Source organism: Amblyomma maculatum, chromosome 1, assembly GCF_055883805.1.
Source record: "Amblyomma maculatum isolate TAMU_Amacu chromosome 1, ASM5588380v1, whole genome shotgun sequence".
NCBI lineage: Eukaryota > Metazoa > Arthropoda > Arachnida > Ixodida > Ixodidae > Amblyomma > Amblyomma maculatum.
Window position 1 is genome coordinate 286,766,432 of NC_139344.1, and position 21,805 is coordinate 286,788,236.

Sequence of the window (21,805 nt, forward strand, 5' to 3'; positions counted from 1 at the left end):
AATATCAGTTTTTTGAATATGAATAGAATAACAAAAATATTTGATTCGTATTCGAAATTTTGAATATTTGCACACCGCTACTGTTTATGTGGACTTCTTGTGAGGTATTGTTGCGAAGTTCCATGAATTGAAGCCATTGATGCACTAGACGAAACTGTCACTCATTGGTGTCACCTTTCCTAGGTTATATATAGCTATTACATAACCCTAGTAATAGCATAGTAACACATAGGTAGTCAGTGCCCACTTCTTTGAGCTAACATTTAAAGCCTTCTTTGCTCCGTACCAGTGAATAAAAAAAGCACTGCAGTGTTAATTGGATGCATGGAGCTATATGCCTTGCTTAGACCAGTAGCAGTAGACCAGTAGATCCAGTAGCAGACGCCCCTTGCTCGCGCTATGGAAACCCGCTAGCAAAGTGCTTGTAGCACCGCGAAAAAGGACAAAACCAATGGAAAACCAATTCTGCAGCCGTTCCACAGCACAGTGGCACATTGTTTCATGTATTTACTTCGTGATCCAGCGATCAGCGCCAGAGAATCGATGCATTTTCAATCTCCACGGAACGCATTGAAATTGCCGTCTACATATAGTCTTTCTCGTCAGTTTTTGTCGTACGATTGCTTTCCTGGTATCAATTGCCTTCTACTAACCTTCCCAAGGGACGGAACACTTACGGATAAGTATGAGCGAGCAACAATACGTACTACGCAGCTCGACTTCTCGTGTCACATACAAAATTCGATCGGCACACGTATAAACAACTCCTAGTTTGTGACAGCTTGATCAATGCTTTTTAAGCTAGTTCTGCTAAGAACGTCATCATCAAACGTAAGGGAGCACTCTACGACGATTGGCCTAATTCTTCGCTGCGTCAGGCAGGCGTCTCGAGATCTGCAGGCCACGCAGCGCGTGACTGCCCTCTATTTTGTACCGCACGTGTTATGGAAATTGGGTCCGGTGTGTGATCGCGCTTGCCTATGCGGCCGCTCACTTCTAGCGTTGTAGCTTGTCACCCTTGAATAATATCACAGAATCTGTATAGTTTTGTCGGCTACAGGTTTCTGACAACTGCGCGGTGAACTAATCAAGCCGGCACCTTTTTTTTTTTTTAATATATTCTCAAATAAAGCTGTAATTCCTTGGCGACAAAGCTCACTTACAGGGCGCTCATTTGGTGAAGGGCTTGAATGCGTATCACACCTCGCCAATTACCAGAGCAGCATGCAGTGATCAAAAGTCCTGAAGCCTAAGGATTATCGTCTCAGCCGCAAAATGAGCCCGTCACGCCATCAAGGCCTAAAGGCATTTAAAATGCCTTGGAATGATTTATTACCACAGCCAGAAACGGTCTGATAGCATTTCATGGCAATTCATTCTCTAATGACACTGTACGGCTTCATTTTGCGGCTGAGACAAAAATCATTTGGCTTCAGAACTTCTGACCATGGCTGTACATAACACGTCAAATCTAAAATTGGCTTAATTACTAACATATTAATCAAAGAATTAGAGGTCCAAAATTAAACTTAGATGAGCTCGCACAGTCTTTTGAACTCAGGTTCTTGATGGCCCTACGTATATACACGTACCTTTCATCCATCTTGTCCCAGTCAAGTTTAGTTCTAGAATATTTCAAACATGTGACATATGCTGAAGTAAAAGTGGAGTAAACATTTTACAGTAAGAAAAGGATATCAGTAAAACAAATGAATGATTTTACAGATATATCCAAACATCACCTTGTCAATGCAGTTCAGTTCAGTTCAGTTCAGTCGTGTCCGACTCTTCGTGACCCTATGGACCATATCACGCCACGCTTTCCGGTTTGTCACTATCTTCCTAACATCACATAACTTCATCTGCATCTGCAGCGTCTCGAGGATGCCATCTAACCATCGCGTTCGCGGCCTATCCGTTCTCCGGTAACCCTCAACCTTTCCCAACATCAAAGCTTTCTCCAGCGACTCCTCTCTTCTCATCAGATGACCAAAGTAGCTCAGCTTTAACTTCAGAATTTGACCCTCCAATGAGCAGTCAGGGTTTATGGTTGACAATATCGACTGATTTGATCTTCTGGAAGTCCAAGGAACTCTCAAGAGTCTACGCCAGCACCACAATTCAAACGCGTCAATTCCTCGGTGGTCAGCCTTCTTCACAGTCCAACTCTCGCATCCATACATTGTGACTGGCTGTAGGGTTTTCTTGGCAGAAAATACTGGAGTGGGTCAACTTGTCAACTGCAGCATAAATGACCCCCGTGAATAAGTGAGTGAATGCAGATTGGCTGTACAGAGCTGATGCACACAACCTTCCTTGCACATACGTAAAGTGTGCTTTCTTGGACACCTGGCGATTAATTTGCAAGAAATGATTTGCGGCTGCTCTAAAGGCTGAGACTCATAAGACAGCTGTCAAGTGGAGCTTGATAGGGTGAGGCCCATCAGCTGTACGAGAAAGCCAACATAATAATCAATTTTTCGTGTTTGATGACACACTATTAAAGGTAATGGCTTTCTGCATAGCAGCTAATACAGTCGAACCCGGTTATATCGAACCCGGATATATCGAATTTTGGTTATATCGAACTCACGGAATATCCCCTTGAAAATCCCATGTAAAAGTATGGGAAAGTCGCGTCATATATCGAACTCAATTTCACCGGTCGTTCGATGTATCGAACTCCGCACCACGCACTGGAAAGTGTGCCTTCCCCAAAGACGATCGCATCACGCTTGGCCGTTTGCCGCGTGACGTTTTCAAGCCACGCGCGGAAGGAATGAGAGGGGACAGTTCTGGACAGCGCCGCGCCCATTCCCTAAAGGCGCGCGCATCTGCAGTTATTGTTTCCCGCGCGCCAACACATGACGTTTGCAAGCCATGTGCGTGGGTGTGCCCATTCTTTTGCCGAGCTATCTCTCTCCTTCAGCACGCGCTACGCATGCGCCAAGCCAGCTCAGCCCGTTTTCAGACAGACGTCGGACGCTTTCTCCAGCGCGTGTTGCGAACCCTCTGCGCGCGGCGGCTGACATGGCTATGGCGCCTGCGGACGTTAAGAAGCGGCAGCTCTCTCTGTTTTTATTTTATTATTTTTTTGCGAGACATCCTTTCTTATCGTTGGGTTGTACGCGCGACGTAGCGTAAGATATGGCGGCTGCGGACGTTAAGAAGCGGCAGGCCTTTTTTTTTTTTTTTTTTTTGTTTTGGCGGGAGCCGTTTATCTTTGCATGTATGAATCAACGGAAGCACGCGGTCTGCTGCTGCGATCATGACGCCCGCCCCAAGCGCGGCGTGATAAATCGAACCAGGCTTGTGCAATCAAGCCATCACGGGCACTCTGCCAAGTTCGCTCCCCGCCACCGGAGGAGCTATAAAAAGATAAACGCGCCCTGACGTTATCACTGCGCAGCATCTTGGCACGCTGCCAAGAAGTGAGCTGTGGATGCGACGACCGAAACGGAGTGACGCGCGCCATCCAAATGCAAGCGAAAACGCTCGCGATTTCTGCCGCAGCGACACAGAAACCTTGTATTGTCGCGGTGGCTCGAGCGGCAAGAGGGACGCAGCTCCAACAAGTTTGAAATTTTTCGCTCTGTCGCTGCCGCTCGTCGCTGAGATCGCTCAATCGCTTGCATGTGAGCGAGCTGGTCTTAACGCATTTTTTTTTTCAAATTCTCGGGTGAAAAAGTGGAGGGTGGGTTCATTATGCGAGTGGATTGATGAGGCGACACACGCGGTATCGTTTTTTGGCATCGTAAGTGCCGTCACAAGCCGATTTTTGTATATCGAACTATTTCGCGATCCCCTTCGAGTTCGATATATCCGGGTTCGACTGTATTTATTTAATTCCACAGCTTCTTGAGAATGTTTTTTACATATGCAGTGCACGAGGGTATTGTAAATGTGCATAAGCACTCACTACATAACAGGGTTAAAATAACGGGAACATGTACACACAGAATAAAAAAAAACCAGGTAAGGGTTGCAATGATCATTCAATTCAATCTTTATTCAGCATTTTTACAGAAAAATGCTGGGAGCGAGGACAAAAAGATGCTCTGCAGCAAGCTTGACTCGGTTTGCAGTTGACTCGGCCTCAGTTCGCAAGCAAACATTTCAACAAGAAGATATGTCTTCACCTGGGCTGAAGAGAAGTTTTGTTGAAATGTTTGCTTCCGAACTAGGCTGCCCCTCAACCCTTGTTTGTTTTTCTTTGATACTAGATGACCAAGACTTCCATTTGTCACTTTTCCAATGCTCTATTTTCACACTGCTGCATACAAGGTTAAAGGCACATCATCTGGCACAAGCATTAATTGCCGTGTGCCTCCTGCACTTGATATCAGATTTCTTGTTCTCTTTGCAGCAGAGCATTTCTAATGTTTACACCCAGCCGCACATGCTCTTGCATCCTCCTAAACGTTAAATAAGCCACTCGGTCTAGGCAACAAGTGAACTCAGGAAGGTGTCAAAACTTCTTTCAGTAAACTGCACGCTTGTGTTAACAAAGCACTCATGCATCAATGTCTAAATAGCAGTGACATACTGTACCTGAATACGTGCTAGCGCTCGACATATAGAGTTCTCTTGAAAAGTATTGCTTTCTGCACCTTTCTCACTTTTCCAGTTTACGCCTTCTGAAGTCAAGTAGGCAACAACAACAAGTGTGGCATTGTTCGAGTTAAGTGGAAATATAAATGGGTATCAGGTAAAGAAAGAACATAAGATATGGCAGCCATGTAACGTAAAGCATAAGTACTCATTACTAGCTACTCTGCAGTGCAGCTTACATGAAAGGCAAAACTACTTACCACATACAGAAAAGGTAATCAGCACAGACTTTGCCTGGAACATAGTGTTTCTGCAGTCACTGAGTATCATCTATCAATGTTTAATTTTTAGAGCAGTGTTTTCCTGCTACAACTTCAGCATTGCTGGGATCAGCTTGCCGTGAGCAGGAACTGTGTTGTTTTCTCATGAGAACGCACAGTCAGACATTATACATGAATTATTTTTATTACAAACCAGTGAATGATATACTAGTTTTCTCCCTAACAGCTTTGCACTGTACTTCTGTGTCCTAATCTTTTAACGGCTATAACAAACACATAAAGTGGCCATGTCCTCATTTATAGAAGAATACAGGAAGAGGAAGGAATGGAGGAAGTCATAGAGGGAGTTGCTTAGGCAGGTGCTGGAGGCATGCATCTGTTTGTGAGTGGCAGACCGGCAGAATCCCTACTGCACAACAATAACGTACATATTAACTGACAAAATATTACTGCACTTACCGAAGTATTGTTTTACAAATGAACACCAATCTCCAACAGTAGCCAGGCAACACTCGTGAAAATCCAAGCACAAAGAAATCTTAAGAGAATGAAATACAGTGTAAGAATTTCGATCAAGCGAACCTTCGCTGGGCTTAACAAAACCAACAGCAAAAATGTTGAAGGAATTGAGCTACAGTAAAATCTCATTACAAGAGACATGGTTACAAGAGACGCTCGGTTATAAGAGACAATTAAAAATGGTTTGATTGATTTTTCTATGTTTGCCATGTTAACAACATTGCATACAAGAGACATGTTTACGAGAGACTCTGTTACTAAGGACAAATTTTCCAGGTCCCTAAAGTAATTTTCACTATTTATAAGCGACAATTAACCCAGGTACACTCATGCAATGCAGCTGACTCGTACTAATTCGTATGTGCGACAGTTTAGATTCCCTTAATTAAATTCTGCTCCATATCAGTGTCCTGTTTTGTTGCAATATGTCAGGAACTAAGAAGGAGTGCCTCCTCTTTACTGAGGAGTCAAGATGTCCCTGTTGTTTCAGCCACACAGGAATGTGATGACGGCGGCTGAAACAATAAGGACATTTTGACTTCCAGTCAAAAGGAGGCACTCCTTCTTGGTTCCTGACATATTGCAACAGACATATTGCAACAAAACAAGACACTGATACGGAACACAATTTAGATAAGGGAATCTAAACTGTCACACGTACGAGTAGATGGGAATTTTAGGCTACAAAAGACTTTGGTTACAAGAGACACCTTTTTGGGTTCCCTTGAGTGTCTCTTGTAACGAGGTTTAACTGTAATTATCTGAACGATATATGAAATGTGGAAGAGGTTGGCAGATGGGCTTGTTTAAAGACGCATGAAGCCTGCACGTCACCATAAATCATTTTTAAGTTAAGAAACCAAGCTTAAAACCATCAGCTACAATGTGTGGGGTACATGAGGTACTATAAAGTGTTTAACTGAAAAATTCACTGTCTGTCCTACAGATTTAAACCTTATGTGGAGTGGGGCTTTAATGTACAAAATTATGGAGTATTTACAATCACAGATAGGCACAATACTTAGCTTTAGAGAGGCTAGTTTTTGGCAGTCTAACAGGTAGTGAACTACTTTACTGAAGATCCGATGCCCGAATAAATATTTTTACCTCCTCCCAGTGTCGACTAAGAATGCCCAACAGCTTTTGTAAAGGAACTGTGATGATTTGTGCTTAGTACACTTTTACAAACGCGTCTTTAGGCGCTTAGAATGCAGCACCGTCATAGAATATTGTTACGTGGTGGCATGACTAGCGATGAAACACGGCGACACAACAGAAACAGAACGACGTGATGACATGACGATGAAATATGCTTTAATGGCCAGCGGGCCTGGCGCGAGCGCTCCGCCCCGCACCACTGCCCGCTTCGTCATCTTCGTAGCATTACCCGGGGCCACCGAACGATCGTCCCGATCGATTGCTAGAAGTCCAATGCATGAAGCGACGATGAACACACACACGATTAGGACATAAAACGCTGGACACCACAATGAATGGGAAGATGCGATGAATGCTTGCCCCGGAGCATCAGGTCCAACCTTCATCGTTTGCCGAAGGCCAAGGCTCATGGACACACCGAACGGCTTGGGTTGGGGTGCTGTCTTCGTTCTAGTGGTCATGAGGTCGCTTCGTCGTGGGGTCGGTCGGGTCGGTTTTGGGCTCTTCCTGGTCGTCGTGTGTTGTGGTCAGGGCTGGGGACGGGGCTGGGGAGAGCGGCTGGTCGGGTCTGTCACAAAGGGCTGGGGTAAAGCTGGGTGGCGATCTCCACGGGCTCTCGGCCGATGGACCCGGTGTACGGTTGGCTTCGACGGGGCACAGCGAGGATGGGGATGAACCGCACCTCCAACCAAATGTTACGTGGTGGCATGACTAGCGATGAAACATGGCGACACAACAGAAACAGAACGACGTGATGACATGACGATGAAATATGCTTTAATGGCCAGCGGGCCTGGCGCGAGCACTCCGCCCCGCACCACTGCCCGCTTCGTCATCTTCGTAGCAATATATTCACACAAGATACAATAATCATAACTGCAAAAGCAAAGCGGACTCTTTTAGATGGCGTTCAGGCGAGTTGTGTCACCTACGAGTTGTGTCACCATTCAAGTGCTCCATAATTGAATTTAATTTACCAGTTCATGGGCACAGCACCCAGAGATAGGAAACTGGAGTAACCTGATGCCTATCTTGTGTATCTCAACTCAGTGTTCTTATCTGTAGCCATTTTTGCATGAAAATACAAAATTTTCTTTTGTTCAAGCAATCTTGGCTAGATTACAGATAGGTTTACTTTTAAGATTCGAGTAAGCAATGGATGTCTGATGAGAATTTTGCATGAATTGTGTTTGCACAAACTGCAGATGCATAGGTTGTAAAATAGATAAAGCATCAAAGTTTATTTCTTAGTCATACAATACAGCACCGTGCTACCTCCAAGCTCTAAACTTCTACAAGGTAAAGAGCACCCTTTTCCTCAAATTATAAGATGTTCTAGCCTTTAGGGGTGTTATTTGGATACTCAAGGAGGCTGAGAAGCAAGCCTTGTTGCCTGGTACAGATGGTATGTGCAATAATTGCAGTGAAGTCATCCTTTTGATATCTGAGCACTCAAGAGAATGTTAAGTGTCATAGACTCTACTGTTTTCTTGTCGCCCTCTGTGCCGCATGTTCCACACACATGCATCTGCCGGTCCTCTCGCAGCTTTCTGCAGAAGCTCTTGAGCCTTGGAGGCTACAGCGAAGTAAGTTGATGTGGACGGCAGGCCTTTTCAGTTGCATTGTTAAAAAACACAATCAGAAGACTGAAAAATACTAGCAGCAAATAAAAGAGCACTGTGGTTCATAGAAACCGTATAAAAATAGAACTATGGTGAAGAAAGCCTCTGTAAACAGCATACAAATAGAATAATTCACAAGGAAGTTAGCAACTGAAATTTAAAAAACAAAACGATGCAATTCTTTTACCAAAGATATGTAACATCTTAAGAAACTTGTTTAAAAACACAATAAAAATAACAATCATATGCTGTTCCACAGTCTAGTAAAAAAGGTCTACGACAGCAAAGAAAGGGCAAATGGCTCTTCTTGTACCATGCTCGAGTTATTAGCCCCGAAAATATACAGAAGCATATTCTTCCTCAAACAGAATTTCTTTATCTCCTGAAATATCTTCCTAGTAGTACTTTGCAGTCTATAAAGAACAGGATATATATCATGTAACCAGAAACGTTTCAAACTCACAAGCTGGTGCCAAAAAAATGAAAAATAAAAATGAACTCTCTTGCCACGCATCCTACAACAGCGGTGCCATGCTCCCTTGAAACCTGGCCAGTTAAAAAGCAATGGGTGAGATACCATTTACTTTCCTGTCTGCCTTTTTTATCAATTTTCTTAGTGTCTTTTTTTTCTTTTTTTTTTAACCCTGTAACTGGGTTGGAAGTACTTCGTCGAAAGGTAGACACAAGCCAGACGGGCGAGCAGCGTGTGAATACGACACAATATTTATACTAACAAGCTTCTCGGTCACAGACTGCCTGCGGGAGCGAAAATTCCCGAGGACCTCGATAGAGAAAGAGTTTATGGTATCCGATAGCGTAGACATAGATACACGCGCGAAAGAGGCAGCTCAGAGCGCAAGCTTTTCGAAGGCATCACTAATCACGCTTGCACTCTCGAGGAAAGCAAATGCATACTTGCACGACACAGACAGTCGGCGTAGCAATATAACACGGCACCATCAATCATGAAAGAATTGTTTTACTAGTTCTCTGAAATACGCTGTTAATTTAAATGCACTATCGCGCACAAGGCAAATCTAATCAAAAAACACATTTTTTGAAACAATAATCGTGATGACCCTTCTGGCCACGAATAGCTTCATATTATCCGCGGAAACGAAAAAAAACAACTGTAGACTGAAAAAAAAAAAAACAAAAAACAAAATGTTTTAAGCTGAGCGCTATCAAACAGCGGCAACAAGCGCGACGACCGGAGGCTCGCACGATGAGTGCGGTGCCTTTCCATTCACGCTGAATAATGGCGAAATCGTTGAAGTCCTTACCTGTAGCAATATGTACACACACTGCAGTGCCAACATGCTTCCGTCTCTCAGAAGCATCGGCGACAAACGTCGCTTTTCTCCACGGTAGATTTCGTAAACACGTTCATCAGCTGATCACAATTTTTTGAGGATCTTCAGCGACGCCGGTGCCTGAACTTCGGTCTGATAGTCCCTGGTACACTTGGATCATGTTAGAATGAATCATGACAAACGCGACCACTTTTCACAAAACACTACAAATTTCGTCACAAACAAGAAACAGCAATACATTTTCAAGGGACGAGTTGCGCGGGACCCCACATATTTCCGCCATCTTGCCCAGTGTGGCCAGACTTCGCAGCGCCCCCTGTCGTTCATTTGAGTTGCGAATTAAAGCAAACCTTTGGTGCATATCTCAATTAAATTCAATTTTTTTTTTAAAATCAGATCTACTTTCGCATTGTGTCTGACAACTTTTATGAAATCACGAGCGCACGGGGTGTGATATTATCTGCGACTCGGTCGAAATTACTTTTGACACCACATATAAGCAGACTTTAAGACTCCGCATATACGTCGGCCCCAATTATAAGTCGACCCCCAACTTTTGGAAGGACATTTTAAAAGAAAAGGTCGACTTATACGCGGCAATATACGGTAATTGAAACTAGAATTGATTCTGCCAGGCATAATTTGAACTACGTGCCATCACACCTGGGAGGTCAGCGTCCTCCAGAATGAAGACTGGGAGAAGATAGAAAAACCATGTATATAACCAAACCTGCGCCATGACCGATGTGGTGGCTGCCTCCTCCTTGTTCTTTATGACCTCTTTTGCAACTACAGTAAAAGCTCACTTATTCGACCCTGTTTATTTAGAAGATAATTCTAACCGTCGGCGCTGTCCTGTGGCCAATGCCCATGTAAAGCTGTGGCTTAAGCGGTTGCTAATGCATATGCTACGGGACTCGCGCTCGATAGTTTGAATGGGCTTCCGCATGCAGCTATGTCCAGCTACGATCTACATGGTAAGTGACTGTGAAAAAAGCCAGATAGCAGTTCTCATTGTATGCGGCACACCTCTGAGGTATGCATGCAATGGCAAGCATGACGAAAAACAGATGACCTCGTCTTGCACAATATGCCGGCAGCTTTAGTTTCAGCTTTGCTTTTATCACCTTTGACAATGGTGGCTGTGGGCTGTTTCAGATGCTGACGGTAACCATTGTGAGTGCTTCTGTCTGCGTGGTTCTTCATTTGCACCAAAACTATATGCTCATCATGTGCTGTTGGCGCTTTGCGATGAGGCCTTCTCAAAAACAAAGCATCTACTAGTGGGAGGGCGCTGCCGCTACGGCATCACACCATGAAAGATGAAAATAGTATGAGAAATAGTTATTGTCACGCTATCCTTACCCCAAAAGCAGGCGACCATTGTTCAGGCTTTCATCAAATCAATGTACCGTGATGTAAGCGGTTATTGTTTTTTTCAGGACCATTAGATTCCTTGAAGGTAATATTAGCAAAGCAGTGTTAGACTTTTGGCAAAGACTGTTCTTGACTTGGCCAAAAAATGTTTGTGCTTAGCTTCTCCTGAGGTGCCATTTTGCTGTCTCACGTGAGGTCAGCACAAGGGAAGCAGACAGTGCAAATATTCATGTGAATTCGGTCTCACACTGCAATCACTGTGGCAGTTCCCTTAGCCAAGTGGTGCTGTCAGAAGCGGTGGAAACAGTGACTGAGCAGAGCTGGGAGGACTCCGTCCAAGGCACTGTGGAGAGCTGTCTGCTGGTGCTTGGTGCAGCTGTTCTCAAGCCAGGCAGCTTATGTCAGCCCAAGGTCAGTCATCCATCCATTGCAATTTATTTATTCAGGTACCTCACAGGCTTCAATGTGAGGGGGGTTACAGTGGAATTCGTGTAAAAAAGAAGCAAACAAATGTCGTTGTATGGATATCATTATGCAGTAGCGAATAAACTGAAAAACGATATGAAAAGAAAGCACTCAGGCACAAAATACTGGTGATATTTTTTTTGAAAGCAACAGAGTTAGATATGTGAACAATGTTGTGCAGAAGACCCTTCCAATAAGTGATTGCATGTGGCAGGGCTGATAAGTTGAAAGCTTTGGTTTTTCCCAAAGGGCGACTGAAACTGAGGGGATTGTGCGAGTGACATGATGCGCAACGCACAAAAAATTTAATTGCGAGATTACGAGAGCACAAGGGGGTGTATCCCATCTTCTCCCACCTTTCCTCTATCTTTCCACCCTATTGCCACCAAAGAAAGCACAAGGTCAGCCGCGATCATGACGCCGTCTTTTTAGCATTGTTCTCCCAAAAAAGTATTTGCATTTCGATGATTTTGTGGCAGCAGACCGCACGCTTCGCTCGCAGCACAGTAACGCGAACATACTGAAAACCAGGCTTGCGCAACCGGACGGTCCGAGCAAGCCAGAGCCGGCACTCCTGTCAAGGCTGCTGGCACTCTACCAAGTCCTCCTCCCTCCCCTTCCAGATGCCCAATGTAAGAGCTAACGCCAGAAGATAAATGCGCTATACTGTTAACGGTATGCAACATCTTGGCCCGCTGCGACCGCGCAAGACGAAGGAACGTGCTATAACGATGGCCTTCTTTTTTTTTTTTTTTTCATTTCTCAGCGGCATAAGGTTGGTTGGCAGGTTCATTGTGCGAATTGGTTGATTACGCGAGTAAATACGGTAATCGGGTTGCCTGTTAACCCTCTAAGCAATATGGCGCACAATTAAAATGAATGCATAGGTGGATATTGCGCACTGTCACCCCGCCAAGGGCAGAGCAAGAGTGGTCGTGTCGCAGGACATGCACTGCTGTTGCTATGAGTGCGCGATGGTTTGATGTCAGCGCCTCCACTGTACACTGCTTTGGCCACGGCCAGGCCGGAGGGGGGCAAAGGCTACGGTCACCATTACTTCCAGCCCGCCTTGACAAAGTGCCGAGAGTATCCACGGCTGCGTTGCAGTGAAACACATCTCCATCTCGTCAGGGGCACGCTTTGACATCCAGCGAGCCATATCACAGAGTGGATTTCTGTGCTGGGAGCTCTAGGGTTGGGGCGCTATGGCAAATCAAGCATAAGCCGTCCCATCATTAATTTATAGTGAAATTTTTCCAGCAAAGCTCCAAAAAACCTTCGAATTAACAGTTTTGGGGCAGGCTACTGCTTCGAATTGTACGGTCAAATTTACATTGGAAATTGCGAGAAATTGCAGAAATTCTTCTATTTATCTGGGATTTCGAATTATGCGAGTTCGAATTATCAAGGTTTTACTGTAGTTTGCTGGTTTTCCTGAGAGCCTGCATACAGTGTACAGCCGGGTTTAGAACATGAGCTCATTCTACAGTTTTGTGTGATTGCTTGGTGACGCTGTCTTCAGCACAAACCTTGGCAGTGCGTCAGTATGCTATGCATCAGTAATGGCACAGTGTGTTTATGCTTTGACAGGACTGCTGGCTATGAAAATTTTTTAGTGTGCTAAAGACACGGCTGCACCAGTGTATGCATGTTTAGAAAGCCTGTGTGGGATCATGCCCCTTCCAGACTAAAAGGGAGTGTTGTTTGTGCACTCGAGTGTTGGAGAAATAGTATAGACCAGAAAGCTATAAAAATTGCTTGCTCTTAGGCTGAAGCTAATGCTCAGATATTCACGTTGCACACTTGTAGCTGTCTTAATAGTTTTTAGCACTATTATGCATGTGAGCATTGAGCAGATGGTCCTATGTTATGCCTATTAAATGGGTTGCAAGTGGTGTGTACTTTATGTGCATATATATATTGCCTGATTTTCAGTATGATAAGATAAAACTACTTTTTCTGATGCTTGCATGGTATGTAAGAAACTTGGATTGCTGTACAAGGTAGTACAAGTCTTCACAACAAACGATAGCAGGAGACGTAGTCAAGCAGTCGTCTTTAGCGATGTGAGAACAGTACTTTCAACGTGAGTGCATTAGGAGGGGCATGAAGGTGAAAACTGCCCGCCGAATCCTCTTTCTGCCAACTGTTGGCACATGGGAGAGCCACCTGCCATGGTTGACAGGTTGCAAAAAAGGGACGGAAATGTCCTTTTTTCTCTTGTAGGGGAGAGACGAAAGAAAGATGTAGCAAACGACGAGAGACATGGAGTGCAGTGAGATACTCAGGTGGTAACAAAAGATTCGGACATAACCAGCGTCTTTAATGTAGTCCTCAATGCTGGATAAGTGGAGGTGAAAAGCCTTTAACATTTCTCCACACAGTAAATTGATTTTCATAAATTTTTTGCAAACCAAATCAAATAGTTGCACCCATATTTGCTGCTTGCGCACATATTTTCACAGACGGAATAGTTGCACAAAGCATTGAAGCAGTATCGGCGATGCTTTGGCATGGGGCAAGTATAACTTAGCCTATTTCTGAGCTGTAAACTGCGTGGGGCATGAGTCACCTGAAAGCATGTTAAATGGCAATTTTGGCTCTAAAGGGTGAGAAGCACCACAGGCAAAATTGTAAATTTTCTAAGCAGTAATTGTTGTTTGAAAGAAAGATCTAAAAAGAAATTCTTTGGGTGGCTAAGTTAGAGATTAAAAGTGTCGGAAATTGCAACTAATAGGCAGTATGCCGTGATATACAAAATACTGCCGACTGGTATGGTCAAATTAAGGATTTAAAAAGTAGAAGCAAAAGTGGGATTCGAACTGCTGTCGTAGACATTCAAGAGCAGAGCACTATGTGAATGCTGCACTGACGCAGTGACGTCCAGGGCTCCTAATTATGTTTTTACTCAATATCGGAAATTTCTTTTTTTCTGCTAGGTGGCGCAGTTGACCTGCAGCACTGTGCGCTTTAAAATTCAGATATGTGCTATAACTTATGTAATTACAGTAAAACCTTGTTACAAGAGACACTCAAGGGACCCGAAAAAGATCTCTTGTAAGCAATGTCTCTTGTAACCAAACATTCTAAAAGCACTGTATTGATCAGTTTACTGCACATAAGCACATAAATGCATTCACACGCATTAACAGGGTATTGTTCAGGAAAGCTTAAAGAAGTTATTCATACTAGTATGTATTTTTGTGAGTGCAGAGTGTATTCCTTCCCAAATTCTGGAGGTAAAGCACTTCACTTTGTGAGCCTTTCTGTTGCTCTAATACCTTTGAAGCACTCTTACATGCTCGTCACCCTCAGATGCTGACACTTTTCCTCTGAAATGTCCTTGTAGTCATCCTGTATGACACATGTGCCATTTACTTGCGTGAGAATTGCACACTCTGTAAGCTCTTCGGGAGCACACAAGATCCACATTTGCAGATACGAGTTCCTCAAAAGATTCTAGCATCTCAGCAGTCTCTTGGATGCTGATATGGAACAGAATTTAGCTAAGGCAATCTGAAATGCGTCATGTATGAGTTGGTACGCTTCAGCTGCATTGTATGAGCACACCTGGGTTTTGTCTCTTCTAAATAGTGGAGAATTTACTCTGGGGACCTGAAAAAGTTGCCCTTAGTAACAGAGTGTCTCTTGTAACCATGTCTCTTGTATGCAATGTTGTTAACATGGCAGACATAGAAAAACCAACCAAACCATTTTCAAATGTCTCTTATAACTGAGTGTCTCTTGTAACGAGATTTAACAGCTATAGCTGTTAAAAGACACTGCGCTAATCTTCACTAAGGGGTTGAAACATGAAGTCAGTATACAAGGCATACAAACTATTGCTATTGACAATGAAAGCCAATAAACTAGAGCCCCACCTCTGGGCATGAGACTGGCAACAGCTCTGTATGTATCTGAGATCTGACATCATAGCGGGGTGAGTTGAACTTGCCTAAGTCTTGACGCTGCATTCAGTCTTGCAGTCCATGTTATTAGCGTATGAATGTATGAATGCCACCACACTAGTAAACTGCATCACAGCGCTGAACACTTTGGTGTGCCTACTGATCGTGGCAGAATGGCATGTGGAATTGTTGTGAGCCCAGTTTTTGAAACCGTAATTGAAGAGGAATATGGCAGGGGGGCCTTATTTGAACCTTGTGCCAATTTTTTCATAAAGAAAAATTATTTAGAAAGTTGACATCATGTTTATAGTTTGTTTGGAATAATTTTGGATATACTTTATTTGATTTGCTTGAATAATTGCACAGGAGGATGTTCAGTTTGCTATTCAAAACTTGTGAATATTTGCATGTCCCTGGTTGTTGTAAGCGTCTGAATGCTGCACATATTGGGAGGCCAGGCTTTTTTTCTCTCAATTTGAAATATATGCATCTTTTGCTATGAGTGCAATGCCAGGATTTACAGAAAATGGTGGACGGACATCCATTTGCTGTCCAGTGCAGAACGTTGTCGCCTTTTGTTTTTGCCAACTGGCTGCCATAACTTTCATCGCTAGCAAGACCACTGCAGTAACAAATTGTTCAGTTTACTGTCAGTTTCATCAATATTTCCTGAATTTCGACATATTCAGGTAGTACTCCTTGTCATGGATGAGATTAAAAAACTAACCACCACAGCAGAAATGAGCAGCACCTTCATATATCCAAATTTCTCCTTTGTAAAAAGTGGTTGCAAGATGCAGCAGAATGCTCAGGTGTGCACTGGGGCTTAGCTGAGTATGCTCGGATATGGCACTCAAAAAGTTACTGCAGCTTTTCTGAGTGAGACCATTTTGTAGCTTTTCTTTTGCGGTTTGCTTTCAGGAAATTCATATCTGACATGAGCCTGGCTGTGTGCTTGTAGAAAGAGGTTGCAATTCATCCCTCCAAGTGGCATCCCTTGTAGCCTATGTGCAGCTTCAGGACAGTGCACCCCTCAGATCACGTCTATGAGTACTTTTTTTAATTCTTTCAGTTTAGCGGAACTCATTTTACTGATGGTTCATTATTTTCTGTTGTCAGCATGAAGTTTTGTTATGGTCCTGGTACTTTCTTGTCACCTCTGATGTTGATCTTGGCCTTGCAGCAATTGTTCCACTTCATCCAGCAGTTGGTGGCCAACCAGGGGCTCTCTGCCCAGCGTGCCTGGTCACTAGGAAACAAGCTCATTGATCTCTGCTGCAGTGTAATGTCGCACAAGACAAACCATGCAGTCAGCTCAGGTTTGCTAATTGTTAAAAGTTCTTTATGGAGCAAAAAGACTTCTGTCACTTGAAACAGGTTTATTTTTGACTTTTTTATTTTTTGTACTGCATTACAGACCTCTGCACAATGCTTTCATACTTCTCAGAAGCTTCAGATGATGTTGATGTCAAAAGCCGGTCGAAGCTATTGTATGCGGCGCTTTCTGCTTTGTCGGAGTCAAAGGTTGGTTTTACACTTGGAGTGAAAAGTGTGCCCTTATATAATGTTTTGCTTGCATGGCCACAGTGCTCATTGTGATTTGTCTTTGCTGTAAATACCTGATCTAAACTTGTGATAATAAACACATTAGAACAAAAAGCAGTGGAATAATATTAAAAGATGCACTTCTTTCATTTTTTCTGTTCTTTGTGCTTGCACTTGTAGGTTCCCCCCCTCATGTATAACCATCCAACTAGCCCAACAGTATGTGCTGCTGATGGTGCCAATTTGTTATGCAATAGTTTGGCATACTGTACACAGTGAGGCACGTACAGTACAGTCATCAACAAATATTTCGGACCCTCGAGGGGCCTTTTTCTAAAGAAAAAAAAAGGCACTGAAAAAAAAAAGGCCTCTTGAGGCTTTGAAATATCGGTTGGTGACTGCACTGTACATGCCTCATTGTGCATGATAAAAAGAAGACAAAAACAAAGTGGTGGGGGTGTCTGTCTCTGTGGAAGCGGTGAGAGTCGTGTGCTGCATATGTTGATTAAAAAAAATAAAAGTGAAGCTGTCTTGCAAGCTCTCTCGAAGGTGATGTTTAGTTGGAAACCTAGTTTATTGCAATGATGTTTTTCAGGGCAGGAGCGGAACTTGGTGCTTGCGCATCGCTGTGTGCAAGCGGACTTGAGCGGCCCGTGGTGATCCCCGCTCTCTCGCTCTGTGATAGAAGCATGCTCGCGCTTACTAACCAGTCTTCCATGGGGCTGAGCTCTGTCGCCACTGCTTTACAGAACCCTGGAGCAGGGGGCCGTGGCGCAGGCCGCCTGATTTCGGGGAATAATGGGTTCATTGACCTACCACAGCTAGTGGTGCCTGCTATCAAGAGTATAGGAGTTAGGGGTATACGGGATGCATGCAACACGGGTTCGAGGTTGCAGAAAAACAAAAGGGCAACGATGTTGTGGCAATGTTTGCTAGCTTTTGACCTATGATCGAGAGAAAAAGTCTGGAAAATCGACTGCCAAAAGTTTTAGATGTCTGAAATTTTGGTCGGTGTTATACATTTACTTTATGGAGCACGTGACGATACCATGGCAGAGTCCAAATAATCAGGCAGTCTGGAAAATCTGTCGGTGACTGTATATTTAGTTGCTCCTCTTAATTTGGATTTCATGGGACCACAGACAATGTCGAAATTAATGAAAGCTAGAATTAAGGGAGACTCAAAAAGCCATGCCAAAGTATGCCGTCAACGTATGTACTAGGGGTGCGCAAATAATCAAATTTTTGAATACGAATGTGGGAAGAAAGTGTCTTTGAAAATGGAATTAATATTGAGTATCTGGTTAACAAAAAAATGGCAAAAAAAAAGCAAACATTGTCATTCTTATTTATTTCATAATTTGTATGGCATCTTCAAGTAAAATTAAGCTAGAATTGTGTAATTTTCTAAAATATCCAGTAATGTTATGCAGGATTCCGTATACTTTTTTTTTTTTTTTTTTTTGAGGGAGGTCCTGCATGAAACCGGGTGGAGCTGTCATATTGCTGCTAAATACAGTAAATTCTTGTTAATTTAGTCTTCAAGGGACAAGAAAAAGTGTCCAAATTAACATAAAGCTTCAATTATCAATGGGCCTGCAAAAGTGCCGAAAACCATTTGCATTATAGTAATTTTATCTGGTGAACATCTGCACGATGATTGTCTGTATTTGAAAACTGAAGTGAGAACGACGTTTTTTCCCGGTTTCGTGCAATGCTTCACTTTGTGCGCACTGTCAGGAAGGTTTGGTTTGGTTTGTGGGGTTTATCGTCCCAAAGCGACTTGGGCTATGAGAGACGCCGTAGTGGAGGACTCCGGAAATTTCGACCACCTGGGGTTCTTTAACGTGCACTGACATCGCACAGCACACGGGCATCTTGCTTTTCGCCTCCATCGAAAAGCGGCCGCCGAGGCCGGGATTCGATCCCGCGTCCTTGAGAACAGTAGTCTAGCGCCGTAACCACTGCGCCACCCCGGCGGGGTGTCAGGAAGGCCCTCTTCTCAAAAGACAAGGTCTCTTGTCAGAAAATGGCCTTGTAACGTTTTGAGGATGTTGCACTGCACAACAGTCTACACGGTCAAGCATTGCGGTGAAGCATGCAGTGCAGTGAAATTGCCGCCAGTTCAGAAATGTTCGAATATTAGAAAACTCTAAATATCAGTTTTTAGCATAAGAATCGAGTTACTAACATATTGGATTAGAAATTTAGAATATTCGCGCACACCTAGTATGTGCACTTCATTTCTTGAAAAAATCTTAATTGCTTATTTCTTCATGTGACAAATGTTTCAGGACAATGACTATTTTAAGTATTTTTCACATTTTTCTTATCTGAAGTCTGCTAAAACTTTTAGATGAACTAACACCTTTGTACTCTGATATTTGGGCCACATCAGCAGTCTCATGCCTAAACAAGCACATGCATGCACGCAGACACTGCATTCATGCCCAGCATAATGTGAGATGATTACAGGTTTCCTAATAACAGGAAGAACTCTGGCACCACAGTATGCAGCAAGCATGCAAAGAAAACAATGAAATAGAGTGCAGCTCAAAACAGGAAAGCTTCTTTCACAAGGTTCATGAAAGATGAAAAACCCCTCACTGACTGAAGTGTTACAGAGGGCAAGTTTATTGCTTCCGCTCCGCTAGAGATGTTATTCGATGCCTCCTAAGATATTTGTGCTGTGAGCTCGCCTCCCCCCTTTCCATTTTGTGTATCGCTCACATAACACAGCTTGGAAAGGAGGCAGCAGTGGGGGTGATGTTTAATTCTAAAGGGTCATGGAAACGTGCGGCATTGGTATTGCCACTTCGCCTTGTGATGAGCGTAGGACAGCCTAGTCTCTGATGTAATCAAAGGCCTGTCACAAAAGTGCACCAGTGCTTGGTGCGTACAGCCAGTGATTGTCAATGCCGAGTCATCGCTTTGCCATTGTAGAACAGTGTGCACAGCTTTTTATCAGCTCGCGCTGATTGATGTGCTAAGCCACTAAGCTCAGCTTTACCAATTTAATTTTTTTCACAGGTGATTCGTTTTAAAAGCATTTTTTCTCTTTTGAATTTTGCAGGCACGGCAGTTGTTGAAGTCTTGCTGTGAAGACCCATCTTTAGAGTCTGAAAAAGGTTGCAATGTTCTCGGTTAGTATATTTTAAGTTCTGTATGATACTGAACCATTTGGAAATACTTTTGCAGTGACTGCTATTTCTTCTGGATTTTTTTATGAGATGTTACAAAATCAGCTCACCCGGTTGTTGGTTTTGCCATGTCAAGTTCTTCGTGGTCCTCTGTGCATCCCCCATGGTTCCAAAGTCTGCTGTGCAGTCTGCGCTGCCGAAACACTTTTCGAAACAGTTTTCAACCGTTGCAGCAGTGACAGTGCTCCATGCCATGGCCAAATAGTGCATGGCATCCAGGACTGTAATGACAGTCAGCTGCTGCCTACAGTCCACATAGGCCAGGGACCGCTTCACGATGCACTTACTGTAGAAGTGCTTCGCGTTTTTGATGATGCCAGCATCTAAACAAAGTGGCTTGTCGTGTTGGCCGGAAGGTACACCACCTTGACTTTTTTATTTTTTATTTATTTATTTATTTATTTATTCAGGGATCCCGCTTTGCTCAAGGGCATACAAGCAGGGGGGTTACAACTTGGAAAATAACAAATCTTCATTAGTACAGCACACATGGTCACGAGACAAATAATTCCACTCTGATATGGTTCTAACAAAAAATGAGTTAGCATAAAGGTTCGTTCTAGTCCGGTATTCGCGAATTTTCAGGTCATGATCAGTTCTTCTAGATAAGTAATGCGGTTGTTAAAATAAATCTTTATTAATGCCAGTCCTGTTACGATAAATTCTAAAAGACAATTTCAAGCGCAATTTCCTTCGACAAGTCGACAAGCGCTTCCCATTCTAGTTCAGTTCTCTTCATTTCAGTGCAGCTCTCACCTCGATTGTACCGCCCAAGAACGAACCTTGCTGCTCTGTTCTGTATTCTCTCTATTTTGTCTATCAAGGTTTTCAGATGAGGGTCCCACACACAACAAGCATATTCGAGGATCGTTCTAACGTAAGACAGATAAGCGGTATTTTTCAGGGTACGAGGTGAAGATTTCAGGTTCCGTTGAATGAAGTTTTGAGTTTTGGTGGCCTTTGAAACTACTTCACTCACATGGGCATTCCAGGAACAATCTGACGGAAATGTCACCTCCAAATATTTATACATAGATTGGCGATTAATAACGTCAGTATTCAAATAGTAACTAATCTGTAGTTTCTTCTTTTTTTTTTTTGGGAAGGACAGATGGACACATTTGTTTGTGTTTAGTTCCATTTTCCACTTCTTACACCATGCAACAATTTTCGCTATATCAGTCTGCAAATCAACGGAATCCTGCTCAGTTTTGATTTTTCTGTATATAACGCAGTCGTCGGCAAACAAACATAGTCGCGAAGATATACCGGTATGAATGTCATTCAGTTCAGTTCAGTCGTTCAGTCGTGTCCGACTCTTCGTGACCCTATAGGCCATGTCACGCCACGCCTTCCGGTCTCTCACTATCCTCCTAACATCACATAACTTCATCTGCAGCGCCTCGAGGATGCCATCTAACCATCGCGTTCACTGCCTACCCCTTCTCCGGTGACCCTCAACCTTTCCCACCATCAAATCTTTTTCCAGCGACTCCTCTCTTCTCATCAGATGGCCAAAGTATCCGAGCTTTAACTTTAGAATTTGACCCTCCAATGAGCATGAATGTCATTAATATAAACCAAAAATAATAACGGCCCTAAGACGGAGTTCTAAGGGACTTCTGAAGTGACCTCAACAGTAGGGGAAAAAGCTCAGTTTAATACGACACATTGTCTATGCTGGGACAGGTAATTGGCGATCCAGTTGCACACTTCCTGGTTAATATTTGATATGTGAAGTTTGTGAAGAAGCAATGGGTGACACACCGTGTCGAACGCTTTACGGAAATTAAAAAAAAAACAGTCAGTTTGCCCGTTTTCATCTACCTCCGATACTAAGTCATGGTAAAACTCTATTAATTGTGT

General features: G+C 43.4%; 1 protein-coding gene across 4 annotated transcripts in view; it reads left to right on the top strand.

Annotated features, from left to right (window-relative positions):
* LOC146206757 (uncharacterized) overlaps positions 1-21,805 on the top strand; it is an 84,174-nt gene that overhangs the window by 37,362 nt on the left and 25,007 nt on the right. For all 4 annotated transcript variants that reach the window (XM_084591561.1, XM_084591563.1, XM_084591560.1 and 1 more), the window contains 4 exons: positions 11,088-11,232; positions 16,378-16,513; positions 16,612-16,718; positions 19,813-19,882. In XM_084591561.1, coding sequence (XP_084447687.1) covers positions 11,088-11,232; positions 16,378-16,513; positions 16,612-16,718; positions 19,813-19,882 — 458 coding nt within the window. The remainder of the gene's footprint in view (positions 1-11,087; positions 11,233-16,377; positions 16,514-16,611; positions 16,719-19,812; positions 19,883-21,805) is intronic.